Genomic DNA, 17,165 nt, shown 5'->3' on the forward strand with positions numbered 1-17,165 from the left:
CAAATCTGTTGTTCTGCTCCTGAACAAGGCAGTTAACCCATTGCTCCTAGGCTGTCATTGAAAATAAGAATTTGTTCTTAACTGACTTGCCTAGTTAAATAAAGAATCCATGTATATGTCCCAAATGGCACATTTATAGTGCACTACTTTTGACCAGGGCTCTGCTCAAAAGTATCCAGAGTTGCTCTGTGTGGCTGAGTCTGACACACTGTTTTGGCTTATGCCATTTTTGCATGAATGACCACACAAAAGGAGTGAATGTCACCATCACTCAATCCCTGCCTAGTAGCCCGTGGCAACCATTGCCACCCAACTCACTGTAACCCTGAGAGGAAGGGAAGGAATCCCAGCTGTAAGACTCTGCCTAGACAGAAATTCTGTCTTCCAACACTGTGTGTTTTACATGAAAAAAGAAAAGCATCTGTACTTCTCTCAGATAGTAATGGTAGTTCATAAGATAAGGTGTTTATGGGTTACTAGGCATTTTCGGATGGTGTTTAGCCTCCATTTTTTTTATGAATACTGTTTTTTTTTACGTTGAGGAGAGACTCCTTGTCAGCTCGGGGATTCAAACTTGCGACCTTTCAGTTAGTAGTCCAATGCTCTAATCACTAGGCTACGCTGCCGCCCCGGCATTCAGGGAAGCCCTTTGTGTATTTTGTATGGTAGTTTCCTCAAGGATCCACATAATAGTTTTATTTAATCAAATTTGGTGGCTGGGGATGACCCATATGACACTGTAACCTTATGTATTATGCTAGTGTGGATATGAATGTGTTGGATGTGAATGGGTTGGTAATCTTGTGATGTCTGAATGTGAATGTGTTGGTAATCTTTGCACCTACAGATGTCAGATCTTAACATGATCACACTTTTGTTGCAGATAATTTTCCTGATGCATCAGGAAATTCAAATGAGCCTCGTGAGTGGCTGAAAATTAGCAGTTATCCTAAGGTTACGAATAAACTCAAAATTGAAAGAAAGACGGGGAAGGGAAGCGCTACTAAGGTAAACAGTAGTACATTTTGGTAGACAGAAGGTGCTCTTTGGTAAAAGGGGTGAATTGGTTATCAAAAAGAAAGGAGGACCAAGGCACTCTTCATATAATTAATTAAAATACCTTTATTTGTGTGGCATGTTCAATGGAAAAAAAGTTGTAAAAATCTGACGCATTTCGGCTGTATGGTCTTCGTCAGGGAGTACAAATAAATAATAATACTGCAATGTCCTCTTTTGAACAGCTTTTCCAATCAGCCCTAATTTTAAGAGGGAGTGGATACAAAATTGTTTGGACACACCTGGTAAGCACTACTATACACATTAAAAAGTGAAATACTGTAGATATGTTATCAAATTTTTTTTACTTCAAGCTAGAAGTATCAGAATGCCTAGAAAGGTAGTTCTAACCTTAAATATGACTGGGCAAAGTGCCAAGAATAGGAAAGCAATATATTCCGTAGCACACTAGAATACAGCAAACATGGACAACAACATTCTAAACATAGCTGAGGGCAATTGAGCAAAATGTCCACTAGATGACAGCAAATGGACCTATCACGACCCTTTAGGAAGGGTGAGAAATCCGGTTCCCTTTTCTAATTGAGGCCGGAACATGAGCAATACCCATAGCTTGTAAGGAGGCAGGATTACCATGGTGTAAGGACTTAGTAGTGCCTTGCCATGGGGTAGTCTTCATTGCCTACCCGTATGGAGTATTGTGTTCCTCTAAGCAGTCTTGAAGGCGTCTCTTTGTCCGTCCAATGTAGAACACCTTGCACTGTGGACATTCCAATCTGTTGATGACATGAGTGGTTTTGCAGTTAATGAAATGCTTGATGTAATACTCAATTTTAGAAGCTGTGTCAACAAAATACTTTTTCTGTTCAATATTTCTGCAATGGTTGCACTGGTTACATTTAAAAGAGCCCTTGGGTTTGTGGTCAAGCCAAGTTTTTTGAGAGTCACCAGGAAGATAGCTATGGACTAATTTGTCATTTAGGGTAAGACATCTTTTAAAGCTTATGACAAGTGGCTCAGGGAAGACTTGGCATAGTAGTGTATCACTTTGGATGATTCCCCAATTGTTTTGAATGATTCTTTTAATGTTCTCTGCTTCAATGCTGTATTTTGTAACAAAGTACACTCTCTCTGATGTATCACGAGGCACTCCCCTTCGCAACAAGTTCTCTCTGTCAAGTAGTCCGGCCCTTATACCTGCATCTTTCAGGACCTGAGCGCTGTAGCCCCGATTCAAGAAGCGATTCTCCAATTCAGAAGATTTGACACTGTAGTCTGTTTCCTGATCGCAAATTCTGCGGACTCTTTGGAATTGGCCATATGGAATGTTCTCTTTTAGCCTTTTGGTGTGAATGCTGTCTGCCCTCAGAATGGTATTCCCATCTGTAGGCTTCCTAAAGATTGATGTGTGCAAAAACCCTTCATCATTTTTACTGGTGTCGAGGTCCAAAAAATGAATGTTATTTGTTCAACACATCTGTGGTATCTTGAAGATAGGCTGGGGGTTTCGTCAGAAAAGGCTTAATAAAGTAATCAATGTACTTAGAGATGGGTTCTGTCAGAGTTTCATAACCACTAATGACTGGTCTGCTTGGGGGGTTTTCAAGATTCTTGTGGACTTTTGGAAGAAGATAAAAAGAAGCCATTCGCGGACTGCCATTGAAAATAAAGTTGAACTCATTGTCTGAAATGTAGCCATTCTCCTTAGCTTCTGTGAGGATCCCTTTCAATTCAGTTTTCAGGTCCTATGTAGGGTTGACGGTAAGAGATTGGTAGAATTCATCATTGTCTAATTGACGGTAGGCTTCAGTCACATATTTGTCCTTACTCCACACTACTGTAGCGCCACCTTTGTCTGCTTTTTTTTAACCCCAATCCGTTCATTTTTGGACAATGATTGAACTGCATCCCTCTCAGTCTTAGAAAGATTACGTTGTGTTTGGTTGAAGTCAATTTTACCCTTAAAAAGATTCTCCACATCAAAATTCACCTTCTTGGCAAATGTATTTAGTGTGGCACAAACAGCCTGACCTGAGACACTGGTGTCTGTACTCAAAACTCAAAAACACAACATTTTATTCAATCGTGGCCTGGGTGGGTCTAGCAGTTAGGGCCACTGCCTGCAGCACGCACATATAGCTACATTTTCACACTAGATTTGCCATTGGTAAACAAGGAAATATTTCATTTTGATTGTATGGAATGGTTGTCAAATCGATAAATCGCCATTAGTCTGTTCAAAAAGGACCAAATTGATGCGATGACAATACCAACCTGAGGGCAAACATATCTTAAGTGAGCAGTAATGAGGTGACCAATAATGGTTGCAATTGAGATCAGCTGGCAGGTGAATTTAGCGAGTATTGATGGTTAACAAGACATGAGCTGGCAGAATGTCTAGGCCGGATGTCAAAATTGGCATGTCCCAATCCCATGTATCCTTTGCCGGGGAGGCTATCCCATAAAAAAAATCAGAATTAATGGCAGACAGAAGTCCCTGCTTAGGTAAAGTTTCCAGAAAAATAAGGAATAACTTTGCAAAATGTAAGTATAACGTTTATTTATGCAGATTAATAAAAGTAGTTGTGAGCAGTGAGGTTAATTTCTCCCCCCCCTTGTCTTTTTCCAGATTGAAGGACATCCCACCCTGACAGGAAAATTTGGCACCGGACAAGTGACTGGGAAGATTTTAATTTAGCGGACATTTGAGATATGTACCAATCATTGATATGCATTAGCTGCGTAACACATTAGGGTGTCCACCCACGCAGCCAGCGCCATCAATAAATGAGGGATATTCGCCAAATAAGTCCTTAAACAGCTTTTAACAAATTACAAAAACAAAATCCTTGTGTAGCACATGCACAACTTTACAGCCTACTGTTTGAATGGTTTTTACTTTCCTACAACTAAAATGTTCCACCTGACAGTTAAGCTGTCAGCACTAAATGCATCAGGGCATTGCATACATAGGCCTATAGGCTTAGGTATCCACTGTATGATATTAATATTTAAAAAATAAATATAAAGAAAGAGAAGCTTTTGGCCTAGCTCCAGAGAGTGTGAAAGAGATAGAGATATGACTGTGGCAATCGACAACACCAACATGCATTTTTTTATCATTGTCAGATAGACTACCGCGTCTGCTGTACAGATATAGGCATACGGAAGGAGACTAATTCACTATTTTTCGATCCAAATATTTTTTTATAAAGATAATCATTACATTGTTAGATTAAAGTAGTAACTCTGGTAGGCCTGAAACAGTCTTCCTCACCTCAAATTCAACTGTCGGAGTCAGTTGGAGCGCAAGTGCGTACTGCCTTCATATCATAGGCCTGCAGTATAATAGGTTAATAGCCACACAACACCAAACGTTCACAAAAGTTTCTAAACTTTATTAGGGTAATATACAGCAGTAAGTCATGCCATTGTTTATAGTGAAAATATGAGCATGATATTAAATTGCAGCAATCACATTACTGTTGGAACTTAATTTGGCCAAAGAAAATAGTTCAACAGAATGCAACAAAACACTTGCAAACTGGTTTAAACCTTCACAAAAGCTTTGAACAGGCTATATTGAGCAGTTACCAATAAAGGCTAGTGCCTACCGTACCCAACAAATGACAGTACAGGTTAATGATATTTATTTTACAAAAGGCCTACTTATAACCTATCTTAAGCTAAAAATGGACCACACGATTAAAAAGACAGATCAAACTTAATTCATCCAATGAAAATGTCTCAACAGAATGAAACAAAACACGTAAATACGAAAAAATAAATAAAGTTCAAAAATTGCATCCTACCTGAATAGCGAGTTGCACAGTAGTAGCCTGCATTTGTCCATTTGTGTGGAATAAAATAATATTATGCTAATGTATTCTATCATGCAAATGACATGAAATGTGTTTATAAAAGGCAATTTTTTTCCCAGATCCTGCAACAACAAACAAAATCCCCATGTGTGGAAATCCTAAAAACGTGTCTGCTCAACTGTATGCCACTACGCAAATGTGATTATAGATGCATGCAATGCTTATTATAAAGGGGACCCCGGGGCACGTGCACTACCTGCCCGTTCGGTAGCACGGCCCTGGCTCTACACAAGTAGCCTGCTGGCTGGACTACTACTGCCAAACGACCAATGAGGAAGAAGCGGGGCGGAGAACAGTCGACGGTTGTACTACAGCATAGTACTGCGAACAGCTGTGGAAGCGTCTTCTGCTTTGTTCACACGTTTCGCTGATCTGGTCAATGGATTACACAGTTTCCCTACAAGTGCAACATCAATTGGCGGTGTTCCCGACACACTTGTACCAGGGTTACAGTTTGGAGTTACAGGTACATCTCAGACATGCATTAGGCTACTTAGCCTATGTGTGATTTGATTTCAATTTTACTTACATCGGTTACCAAACTAAAATCGCTTTTAATCTCTATAGACAAAAACGAGACTATAAAACTAGAACTGTATTTAATGTTTTCAGCTCTTTCGTGATCAGTTTTGCATGCCCGCTGCGCTGCGTGCAATATCAGCATCCTTTTTGACAATGCCTGAAGATTTTCGATGTGCACATGAGCCAGCGTAACGAGAAACAGTGTCTTCCTCTCCTCCATCTAGGCTATTTGATGATGAATTCATGACAGCGTGTTTGGAAGTACCGAGTAGCCTGATGCGGAGGTTAAATGATGCGCTTAAATTGCGAATCTCATTCAACGGTTTCATAAACACTCGGTGTGATATGATGCAGACCTATTTGAGTTCGACATTTAAATCGATGGTTCGGACTTTTTTTTTTCGGAGGAAAAACAATTCCTCATCTAATTTATTCGGCTATCCATGCCTATTTCACTCATACCGACCTTTTACGTAGATTGTTTTTTGCGACATTATATTTATGATAATTTAGTCAAGACGAACCTTCATGAATGTCATTTATGGGATTCCAATAGTTCATCCAGTTAAAGTGAGTTGAACTCACCTGTCATAGGCAATTGTAATATAGGCAATCTAGTTGGCCTTTGTTAGCATTTGTTTGGTTTTACATTTGCACGCTGTTCAGCACAATGCATTGTATTTGAGAAGTTTGCGTGTGGCTATCTTGAGTATTCTATTGTACCCAGTCATTGGATTGTGACTACACCAAATGAGGATTAGTTTAGTCATTTGTCATGCATTTTCACATGACATTATCCTCATAAACTCTCAAAAAGCCACACCACACAAAAACCGGAATGGAATTTACCTCTCAGCTGTGTTTACCTCGTAGCTATGTGTCCAATTTGATTGGCAACCATGCATGGCTGGATGCGCGCAATGCACTCTCTGTCTCTGACTTTGGCGTGTAAAATTCACCTCAACATCTTATACTGGCTATAGTGTCCCATTTAATAGTTTTCATCAAAGATTTGCCAAGTTTTCTTTAAAAAATCACGTATTAACTTTACTGAACATTCCTGACTTCCCTCCAGTCAGGTGTCTTATTAAAATAACCATAGGAAGGGCTTTGAAAAAGCATTTTAATTAGATATGCTACGGAAATCCTAAAGTGTTTATTTGTAGAAGTTCAACGACAAGACATCAATTGTTAATCTGGAATTGTTGCATATTACATATTAGTGCAAGGCTTTGAAGTGTGTTCACCAGGTGGTGTCTAGATTATCTTTACTACATTAATATTATCTTTGCTTTATCCACTTCCCTCAGAGCGCATGCAGTGACTTACTTGTCTTGTTTGAGAGAAAGCTTTCCTCTCCTTTTGTTGCATGTTTTTTTACTTCTGCGACTCTGCTGCTGTGCCTCTCTCAGGTTTTCAATTTGTGTATCAAAGTCGATCTTTTATTTGGGTTTCTAAAAGGATCGGAGATACAAAGACCATAACATTGAGACTGATACAGTAGCTTTGGGTAGATCATTATAGCAAATGTGTGTCTCTTTTTGCAGTGCAGTTTCTACACTTTAATTGAGCGGCATGCAACAGCCCCCATAACGTCCTAGCGTCCTCTCTCAACAATTCTGATATTATAGTGGTCTTTATTATTGTCCAAGATTCGAATTATTGGCGTCCTGGGCAAACCCAAAAATCCATAACAAATCATGGCACCCCCATCAGCCTTACAATCATTTAACTATACAGAAGACATCTCAAGCATTTAAAACATCATGCGTTGCTCCAGCCCACCGTTTATGGCACCCTCAATAGTCAATGTGTGATTCAAACCTCAGTTAATCTATCTCACTGGGCAAAAACTGGTTGAATTAACGTTGTTTCCTCATAATTTCAACAAGAAAATTAAATGTGATGACGTTGAATAAACGTGGAAAACTGATTGGATTTGTGAAAAATGTTGTCAACAGAAGTGAATTTCGTATTCTTTCACCCAACCTTGAACCCAAATCCAATTACAGGGTCAGCGTGACATTCTTTTCACATTAGTTGATAACAACCAAATGTAAATCAAAACTAGATGATGAACTGACATCTGTGCCCAGTGGGATGGGTGTTTCCTCCATTACCTCTGCAGGCTATGGATTACGACCAAATGGCACCCTTTTCCCTCAGATTCAGACTCAGACAACTTTAACATCCTATTGATGTATTTAAAATAACATAATAATAGCAAAGGATATTTACAAGCCAGTAAGCTGGACAAGTGCAAATTCATGAAAATGGGCCAGTTCAAAATTAGTGGACTATATTGAATAGGGTGACATTTTTGACACATCCTTTAACATCATTTACAGTTAAAATCCTCCACTTGTCAATTTACTTGTTACGCAGTATCTGGAGTTGTAATCATACTTGCCTGACAATTCCCATCACTGCTGTTGTTCAATAAAAATCTTTCTTTCTCCAGTCTGCTTGATTTAAAAGTTGATCAGTCGGTTGCCAGAGTTGTAAAATGTTGCTACTATCACTCTCTGAGGAGAGGCTCACTGTACTAAACCACAAGGTGGCTCCATCAGAGCCTTGTGGTTTGGTACAGTGAGCCTTTGTTTTTCATTATCTTAAGACAGTGCTGTTTGTCGCAGCATGCCTGCTGTCAGTGACATGGACTAGGTTTTTTCAAAAGTTGTCTGTATGTGAGGCTTCCAGAATATGAAGTGTATTTGGGGTGTTTTACATGTCTGTGAGGACCTACTTAATACTCATACTATACACATACTATGCACATGCAAGCTCTCCAACTTCACACAACTTTTTGCAAGTGATGGACCTCGCACTTTAACAACCCCAGATAAATTTGTTCAGACTCTCAATTTCATATCGTTTGTGGTAAAAAGCTTATGATCCCTCTCTACCGTCAGTGATTTGTTAGGGTTATAAAATAAAGCGCTTTAAAGCGCTGCGCTTCAGTGTCATCAATAAATGTTTGCTTTTGTTAAGTAAAAATTGCCCTAATGTTTAGTTGGTTATTCAAAATCCTCCTTTCAGTCGCAGTCTGTACACAGAGAGACCAAAATAAACCCTAAAGAGTTTTATGAACACCTTATGTAACGATTAACTTCAATAAGATCCGTCAAATACACACTCTGGTGTTAAAAAGATGTAAAAGAAAATCTACTTAACAGTTAGAGTAGTTACTGCACTTGGCACTTCCACGTGTCACATGAGCTGGTCAAAAGGGATTGAATAAAAGGAGATGATGAATGTATCATGTGAAACTCCCTGAAGTACTCTTAGATTGCAGTAGCATCTGAAAAAATAAGTAATATTGTCAGAAAGCTAATTATACTGTATGTATATATATATAGTAATACAGTATAATTAGCCTACACAGTGCATTTGGAAAGTATTCAGACCCCTTGACTTTTTCCACATTTTGTTACGTTACAGCCTTATTCTAAAATTTATTAAATCGTTTTTTCCCTCATCAATCTACACACAATACCCCATAACGACAAAGCAAAAACACGTTTTTAGAAATGTTTGCAAATGTATAAAAAAAACATTATGACATTTACATAAGTATTCAGACCCTTTACTCAGGACTTTGTTGAAGCAACTTTGGCAGAGATTACAGCCTCACGTCTTCTTGGGTATGATGCTACAAGCTTGGCACACCTGTATTTGGGGAGTTTCTCCCATTCTTCTCTGCAGATCCTCTCAAGATCTGTCAGATTGGATGGGGAGCGTCGCTGAACAGCTATTTTAGGTCTCTCCAGAGATGTTCGATTGGGTTCAAGTCCGGGCTCTGGCTGGGCCACTCAAGGACATTCAGAGACTTGTCCCGAAGCCACTTCTGCATTGTCTTGACTGTGTGCTTCGGGTCATTGTCCTGTTGGAAGGGGAACCTTTGCCCCAGTCTGAGGTCCTGAGAGCTCTGGAGCAGGTTTTCATCAAGGATCTCTCTGTATTTTGCTCCGTTCATCTTTCCCTCGATCCTGACTAGTCTCCTAGTCCCTGCCGCTGAAAAAAATCCCCACAGCATGATTTTGCCACCACCATGCTTCACCAAAGGGATGGTGCCAGGTTTCCTGCAGATAGGAAACTTGGCATTCAGGCCAAAGAGTTCAATCTTGGTTTCATCAGACCAGAGAATCTTGTTTCTCATGGTCTGACAGTCCTTTAGGTGTCTTTTGGCAAACTCCAAGCAGGCTGTCATTTGCCTTTTACTGAGGAGTGGTTTCCGTCTGCCCACTCTACCATAAAGTCCTGATTGGTGGAGTGCTGCAGAGATGGTTGTCCTTCTGAACGGTTCTCCCATCTCAACAGAGTAACTCTGGAGCTCTGTCAAAGTGACCATTGGGTTCTTGGTCACCTCCCTGACCAAGGCCCTTCTTCCCTGATTGCTCCATTTGGCCAGCGGCCGGCTCTAGGAAGAGTCTTGGTGGTTCCAAATTTCTCCCATTTAAGAATGATGGATGCCACTGTGACACAATCCTTTTTCGTGGCTCTACGGACAATTCCTTCGACCTCCTGGCTTGGTTTTTACTCTGACATGCGCTGTCAACTGTGGGACCTTAAATAGACAGGTGTGTGCCTTTCCAAATCATGTCCAATCAATTTCATTTACCACAGGTGAACTCCAATCAAGTTGTAGAAACATCTCAAGGATGATCAATGGAATCAGGATGCACTTGAGCTCAATTTGAAGTCTCATAGCAAAGGGTCTGAATACTTATGTAAGTAAGGTATTTCTGTTTTTTATTTCTAAAAAGTTGTATACCATTATGGGGTATTCTGTGTAGATTGAAGAGGATTTTTTTATTTAATCCATTTTAGAATAAGGCTGTAACGTAACAAAATGTAGAAAAGGGGAATGGGTCTGAATACTTTCCGAGGGTGTGTGTGTGTGTGTGTGTGTGTGTGTGTGTGTGTGTGTGTGTGTGTGTGTGTGTGTGTGTGTGTGTGTGTGTGTGTGTGTGTGTGTGTGTGTGTGTGTGTGTGTGTGTGTGTGTGTGTGTGTGTGAGAGAGAGAGATCCCATATCAACACCTCCACATCACCATGTCCTCTGCCCGTTGAAGGTACCCCCAGCTAAAGATCCCAGAGATAAATAATCTATCCCGGTGTTACAGCTGCATACTCAGAAATTTCACTCCAAATGTAAATTAAAAACGGCATCCCTTTGTCCACATTGATGAGCTGTTACTGGCACGAGAGAGTATTTCAAATCTTGCTCATTATATGGATCAGATTGGGTTGTTGTATGCCTAATCATAATAGATGCTCCTTTGTGGATCAGGCTGAGAGCAGGCAAGCTTTTTTTAGGAAGACATCCATTTAGGCTTGATTTACTATAAAAGCATCAGAGTTCTGGAACCCAAGCACACACCCCTGTATGCATGTCACGATCCTCGTCTTCTGACGATATCGCAAAATCACTGTCGGAGAACGTGGACCAATACGCAGCAGGTTGTGTGCTCAACAGCATGTTTATTAAACACGTTGATCACGAAAAAAACAACAAATGCAGACAACACGACAGGAGACAGTTTCGCAGGCTATAACTAGCAGTGCAAAAAACAACTACCCACGAAACACAAAGACAAACACACCCCACTATATAGGACTCCCAATCAAAGGCAACTCAACACACCTGGCTTCAATTGAGAGTCCAACCCCAATTAACTAGACATAGAAACACAGACATAGACCAGTGACCAACCCCATAAACATACATCAACTCCCCTCTGCCACGTCCTGACCAAACTACAATAACCAAATATACTCTATACTGGTCAGGACGTGACAATGCATGGTCCTTTACAACAGGTTAATGGACACCATTGTTACATCAGGCTATTTACCCTTTCTGGCTAAGTAATCTAAATGTAATCTAAAAGTAATCTACAGTAACTGGAGAAAATATAAGTGATTAAATAGACCAGAGTCCTAATTTAACGGGTCACACACACACACACACACACACACACACACACACACACACACACACACACACACACACACACACACACACTTACACTTAAGTGACTAAACACTTGACCTAAATGTCTCTGTCACTGGCCCGACACCAGTCTGATGATTGTGCTGAGGTGTAGTCTACTGTAGGCACACTGCCCAGACTGTACTGTAATGTTTTCGCTCAACTGCTCTGTTGTCAGTAGGCAGGCCACACCAGAGTCTTCTATTGAGATAAATAGCTCTCTGGGGTTACAACTAAATAAAAGACAAAGACAAACCATAACAAACGTCAGCCCTGTGCTGTGTATTACGTGCTGGGTGTCCTGCAATTCAACATGTAGAATCATCGGGAAATTAACAGAAAATTACAGTGGATGTTCTGTGGTCAGAGGCGACAGAACGGCCACCCGCTGTTTTTAACCGTTCGTCAACTCAGTCTGCTTTGTCCTTCAGGCAAACACTTTAGAATATTGGATGTAGATTGACAATACTGCTGCAATGGTAGTAATGGGTATGAGTTTTTGGAATTCTATGTATTCCTGTATTCAATGCTCAGCAGCCTGAGATACCCCATTTAAAGCCAGGTATCTGAGTGTGCTGCTGCCTCAGTATATAATGTGGCCTGGTTAGTCCATTCTCTTGGGAGATCAACTGAAAACTGGTAGAGATGTCTAAGTATGCGTTCACATGGCACCCTATGCCCTACATAGGCTGCGCTAAACAGGCAGCCCAATTCTGATACTTTTACCACTAATTGGTCTGTTGACCATTCACATCAGATCTTTTCACATCATATCTTTTTCAGAGCTGATCTGATTGGTCAAAAGACCAAAAATATCAGCATTGGGCTGCTTGTCTAAATGCAGCCATAGTGCTCTAGTTTTGACCAGGGCCCATAGGCTCTGGTCAAAACCAGTGCACTATTTAGGGCAGGGATCATTAACTAGATTCAGTCACAGGCCAACCTTTTCTTGCGAGGATGGTCAGGGGGGCGGAACATATTTACAAATAATTTGTAGACCTCAAATTGACCGCAAGAAGCCTAGACTAAAACATAATAATTTCAAACCTTGCTTACATTTGTATATGATCACATACAGTACCAGTCAAAAGTTTGGACACACCTACTCATTCCAGGGTTTTTCTTTATTATTACTATATTCTACATTGTAGAATAATAGTGAAGACATAAAAACTATGAAATAACACATATGGAATCATGTATTAACCAAAAAAGTGTTAAACAAATCAAAATATATTTTATATTTGAGATTCTTCAAAGTAGCAGTCTTTTGCCTTGATGACAGCTTTGCACACTCTTGGCATTCTCTCAACCAGCTTCACCTGGAATGCTTTTTCAACAGTCTTGAAGTAGTTCACACATATGCTGAGGACTTGTTGGCTGCTTTTCCTTCACTCTGCGGTCCAAATCATCCCAAAATATCTCAATTGGGTTGAGATATAAAAAAATAAAAAAATTGCTCAGAAAACTTGGGGGCCAAATAAATTCACCCACGAGCCAAATTCAGCCAGTGGGCCACCAGCTGGGGAACCCTGATTTAGGGAATTAGGATGCCATTGTCACGGCCATTGTCGTAAGGAGAAGCGGACCAAAGTGCAGCGTGTGTGTCGTTCCATATTTTATTTACTCTGTGAAACTATGCAATACATAAATAAACTGAATGACAAAAACAACAAACCGTGACACAGCGGTGAAACATACACTGACTCAAAGATAATCTCCCACAAACCCAGGTGGGACAAACACCAACTTAAATATGACCTCCAATTAGAGACAACGATGACCAGCTGCCTCTAATTGGAGATCATCCCAAACACAGCCCAACATAGAAATACAAAACTAGAACAACCCAACATAGAAATACAAAACTAGAACATAACAACATAGAAAAACTAAACTAGAAAACCCCCCTGTCACGCCCTGACCTACTCTACCATAGAAAATAACAACTTACTATGGTCAGGACGTGACAGCCATTTAGGACGCAGCCTAATCCACTCAGTGGTCCTGGCCTGGAGCATCAGCTGGACAAATGCTGCTGTCTGCTGCTGAGGAGGTTAATAACAATGCTGATGGTGGTACTGGACAAATGACCTCATGATCCTCACAGGTCAACCCGGGTGGGTAGAGGCTAAACAGCTGCAGCTTCATTTAAACTGTCTGACAATTCCCCCTGCTTTCATTTCAACTGCCAATTTCCTTGGCCAATTGTAATTTCTTTGACCATAGTTGTAGCTGGGAATCATCTACTGAGGGAGGTTGCAGCAGGTGTAGTTATCAAATTCCAGAGGTTTTCCTATTTGTGGAAATAAAGAGAACCTCTGGCCCCTTGTGTAGTTTATTTTGAAGAGTTTGTAAATGTGTCCATGTTTTAATTAGATAAATAAAACATTGTGGTATTGTTATAATATTGTTCATGAACTAAGCTCTTTGTCTGTGTTATTCAGGTTTGTAAGATTATTGTATTCTTATAATGTTAACACTGATTATACACTGAGTGTACAAAACATTATGAACACCTTCCTAATATTGAGTTGCACCCCCCTTTTGCCATCAGAACAGCCTCAATTCATTGGGGTATGGATTCTACAAGGTGTCGAAAGTGTCCCACAGGGATGCCGGCCCGTGTTGACTCCGATGCTTCCCACAGTTCTCCTTTGGGAGGTGGACCATTCTTGATACACATCGGAAACTGTTGAACATGAAAAACCCAGCAGCTTTGCAGTTGTTGACACAAACCAATGCCCCTGGCACCTACTACCATACCCTGTTCATACCCTGACACTTAAATATTTTGTCTTGCCCATTCACCCTCTGAATGGCACACAATCCATGTCTCAATTCTCTCAAGGCTTACAAATCCTTCTTTAACCTGTCTCATCCCCTTCATCTACACGGATTGAAGTGGACTTAACAAGTGACATCAATAAGGGATCATAGCTTTCACCTGGTCAGTCTATGTCATGGAAAGAGCAGGTGTTCCTAGTGTTTGGTATACTTAGTGTAGATGTGCTCACAATGCACTCTATCTGACCTCCAGTAAGCTCTTGGGATGGAGAGTTGAGCACTGTTTACTGAACTCAAACGATTTATGTACTTGAGAAGGATGTGCTTGTTTATATAATCCAGATGAAGTAGATCATTTATAAATAGATAAATAGTGCCAGAGTGGCTAATGAAATCATAGTACACGTGTAATCAGCCTCCTTGCATCATTTGCTGTTACATGCAGTTTTTGAAACTGACTCAATGTTAGCTATTTGATCATTAATTCCTTCCTACCACCCCTGTATGTGCTCACCTCTCACTTCTCTCTTAGATCACATGTGGTTCCCTCCCTGTATCAGAGGCATTTTCTTGTACTATGGCCTTAGTCCAGGAGCTCTACTACTGAATGTACATTGTCTCTTATTCAGGCTGGAATTAATGCAGCTGCTGAGGTGAGATTGTATGTGTTGCCAAGACAATGCGGTCTCTCTCTCTCTCTCTCTCTCTCTCTCTCACTTTCCAATCACAACCACTCTACTTTAGTCTGCTACCTCAGGATGCTATTGTTCTCTATTTGTAGTAAGAGTTAAAACGTCTTTGGACAGATATCTAAATTGTGGGTTTGGAGAGCATCCAAGATGCATGACCCTTGAACAGAGGGCTACACTGCTGATTATACGTAGCAACAGTTAGCAAAAGACAACTGTTCTTAATTTGCAAAGTAAGTTGGGTGGCCATTGTACACCATCAATGATTCAGTATGGCACTGTTTTGGGGTTTCACGTTTGTTGTCACGTTGGGAGATGCTTACATACATAATCTTTTAGCATTCTGAATACAGCGTATATACTGTATATACCTTAAGTGGAGTTGAGGCCTGTTAATGGAATATGGTGGAACAAAATAAATAATGAACTCAGAAAGATAAGTTAATGAGTACCTGATGGAATTGAGATGCAAAGCTGGAATTTTTTTATTTTTTTTTGGTTGATTGCCCTGTCTAATCCTGATATCTGTTATTTCCTGCAGTCGTAACTTATTACTGATGTCTGATCCATGATTTGTGTGAAAAATCTGGATTTGCATTTGCTGACTGAAAACAAAGAGTAAAGTATCATTTTGTTTGGTCTTTTCACAGTAGTTATGCTGTCTTATAGTTGGGATATTACTAAAGTTTAGCAAGTATTTCTTAACTTTCCATTCAGTAGTCATTTCATAATTGTTCATTCTCAAAGGCACAAGGTTTATTCAACCAAAGCAATGTTGCAAAAACATCTTTGCGTCATGTGTAATGTAAACGGCAGATATACTGTAGGTTTCTTTATTGCGACAAATGATGATGGAAACTGTTTTTCGAATACATGATGATTACCGCATACTTTTGAAGGTATGCGGGGCATGTGATGTCATCACATAACTATATGCTCCACTCCACATTTAATTTTAAATGCCTAGCCTACTGATGGCAAAACATGTTTTTTTTTTACTATGGACGATAATGGTCCCGCTTTAAATGACGTGCAACTAGGGTTGCACATTTTGGGGAATATTCAGAGGTGGAAACTTTCTGTGGGAATTAATGGGAATATATGCAAATTAATATTAATACCATTTAAATGTAGATGTTTTTTGTATTGGATATATTTACCATATCATATGGAGACAGAAACATAAACCTTTTACCTTATCATAAGTAGACATAATTGCAAATTATTAAATCCTTCCAATAGAAATAAAAAAAAACTATTTAGTTACGAATTGAACTTTAATTAAATGAGTTGACTCTTCACATGAAATGATTTCACTGAACAACAAAAGAAATGGAATATTGAATGATCCCCAATGATCCATCACATCTCCGAAAAACTTTTTCAACATACATCTGTAAAATGATAGTCTAGAAACAAAAGCTTTGGTTGTCTTCCTCTCAGGCTTCCATGTCTTCTCCCTGGACCTCCTCAATGTCCACCTCTTGAACATCAGACTCTGAGGCCTCATCTTCACTGTCACTTTCCAACCTGGTTGAGGATGGCTCGTTGTCAGGCTCAAAAAGCCTCAAATTTGGCCAGATGGCCACCAATTTTTCAACCCTTGTATTGGTCAGCCTGTTGTGTGCTTTAGTGTGTGTGTTCCCAAACAAGGACCAGTTGCGCTCTGAGGTGGCTGATGTTGGGATTTGGCGGATGATGGAGGCAACAAGGGAAAGAGCCTCAGATCCACAAAGTCCCTTCCACCAGTTGGCTGATGAGATATGTTGGCACGACTGCTATATTGCATCTCCATCCCAAAGCCCTTGCTTTGTTGTGTACTTCGCCAGACTACCAAGAACCTTGCCCTCATCCAGCCAAGATGGCGAGACATGGTAGTGATGATGCCATAGGCCTTATTGATCTCTGCACCAGACAGGATGCTCTTGCCAACATACTTGGGGTCCAACATGTACGCTGCGGTGTGTATGGGCTTCAGGCAGAAGTCTTCACACTTTTTGATGTATTTCAGAACTGCAGTTTCCTCTGCTTGGAGCAACAGTGAAGTGGGCAGGGCATTATGGATTTCTGTCTGAATATCAGACAGGATGGCATTGTCTCCCTCAATCTGTGCAATGGCTACTGCTACAGGTTTCAGGACTTTCAGGCTGCTTACCACTCTCTCCCAAAATACATCATCCAGGAGGATCCTCTTGATGGGGCTGTCCATATCGGCAGACTGTGATATGGCCATTTCTCGGAGAGACTCCTTCCCCTCCAGGAGACTGTCAAACAT

The 17,165-nt window shown here is 40.4% G+C and overlaps 1 protein-coding gene across 1 annotated transcript in view; it reads left to right on the forward strand.

Annotated features, from left to right (window-relative positions):
• Positions 1-5,184: 5,184 nt before the first annotated feature.
• The window catches only part of zmat4a (zinc finger, matrin-type 4a), a 154,956-nt gene continuing 142,975 nt past the window's right edge, over positions 5,185-17,165 (forward strand). Inside the window, exon 1 of the mRNA XM_014170990.3 lies at positions 5,185-5,364. Coding sequence (XP_014026465.1) covers positions 5,278-5,364 — 87 coding nt within the window. The 5' untranslated portion in view covers positions 5,185-5,277. The remainder of the gene's footprint in view (positions 5,365-17,165) is intronic.

Source organism: Salmo salar, chromosome 24 (assembly GCF_965601325.2).
Source record: "Salmo salar chromosome 24, fSalSal1, whole genome shotgun sequence".
NCBI classification, from domain to species: domain Eukaryota; kingdom Metazoa; phylum Chordata; class Actinopteri; order Salmoniformes; family Salmonidae; genus Salmo; species Salmo salar.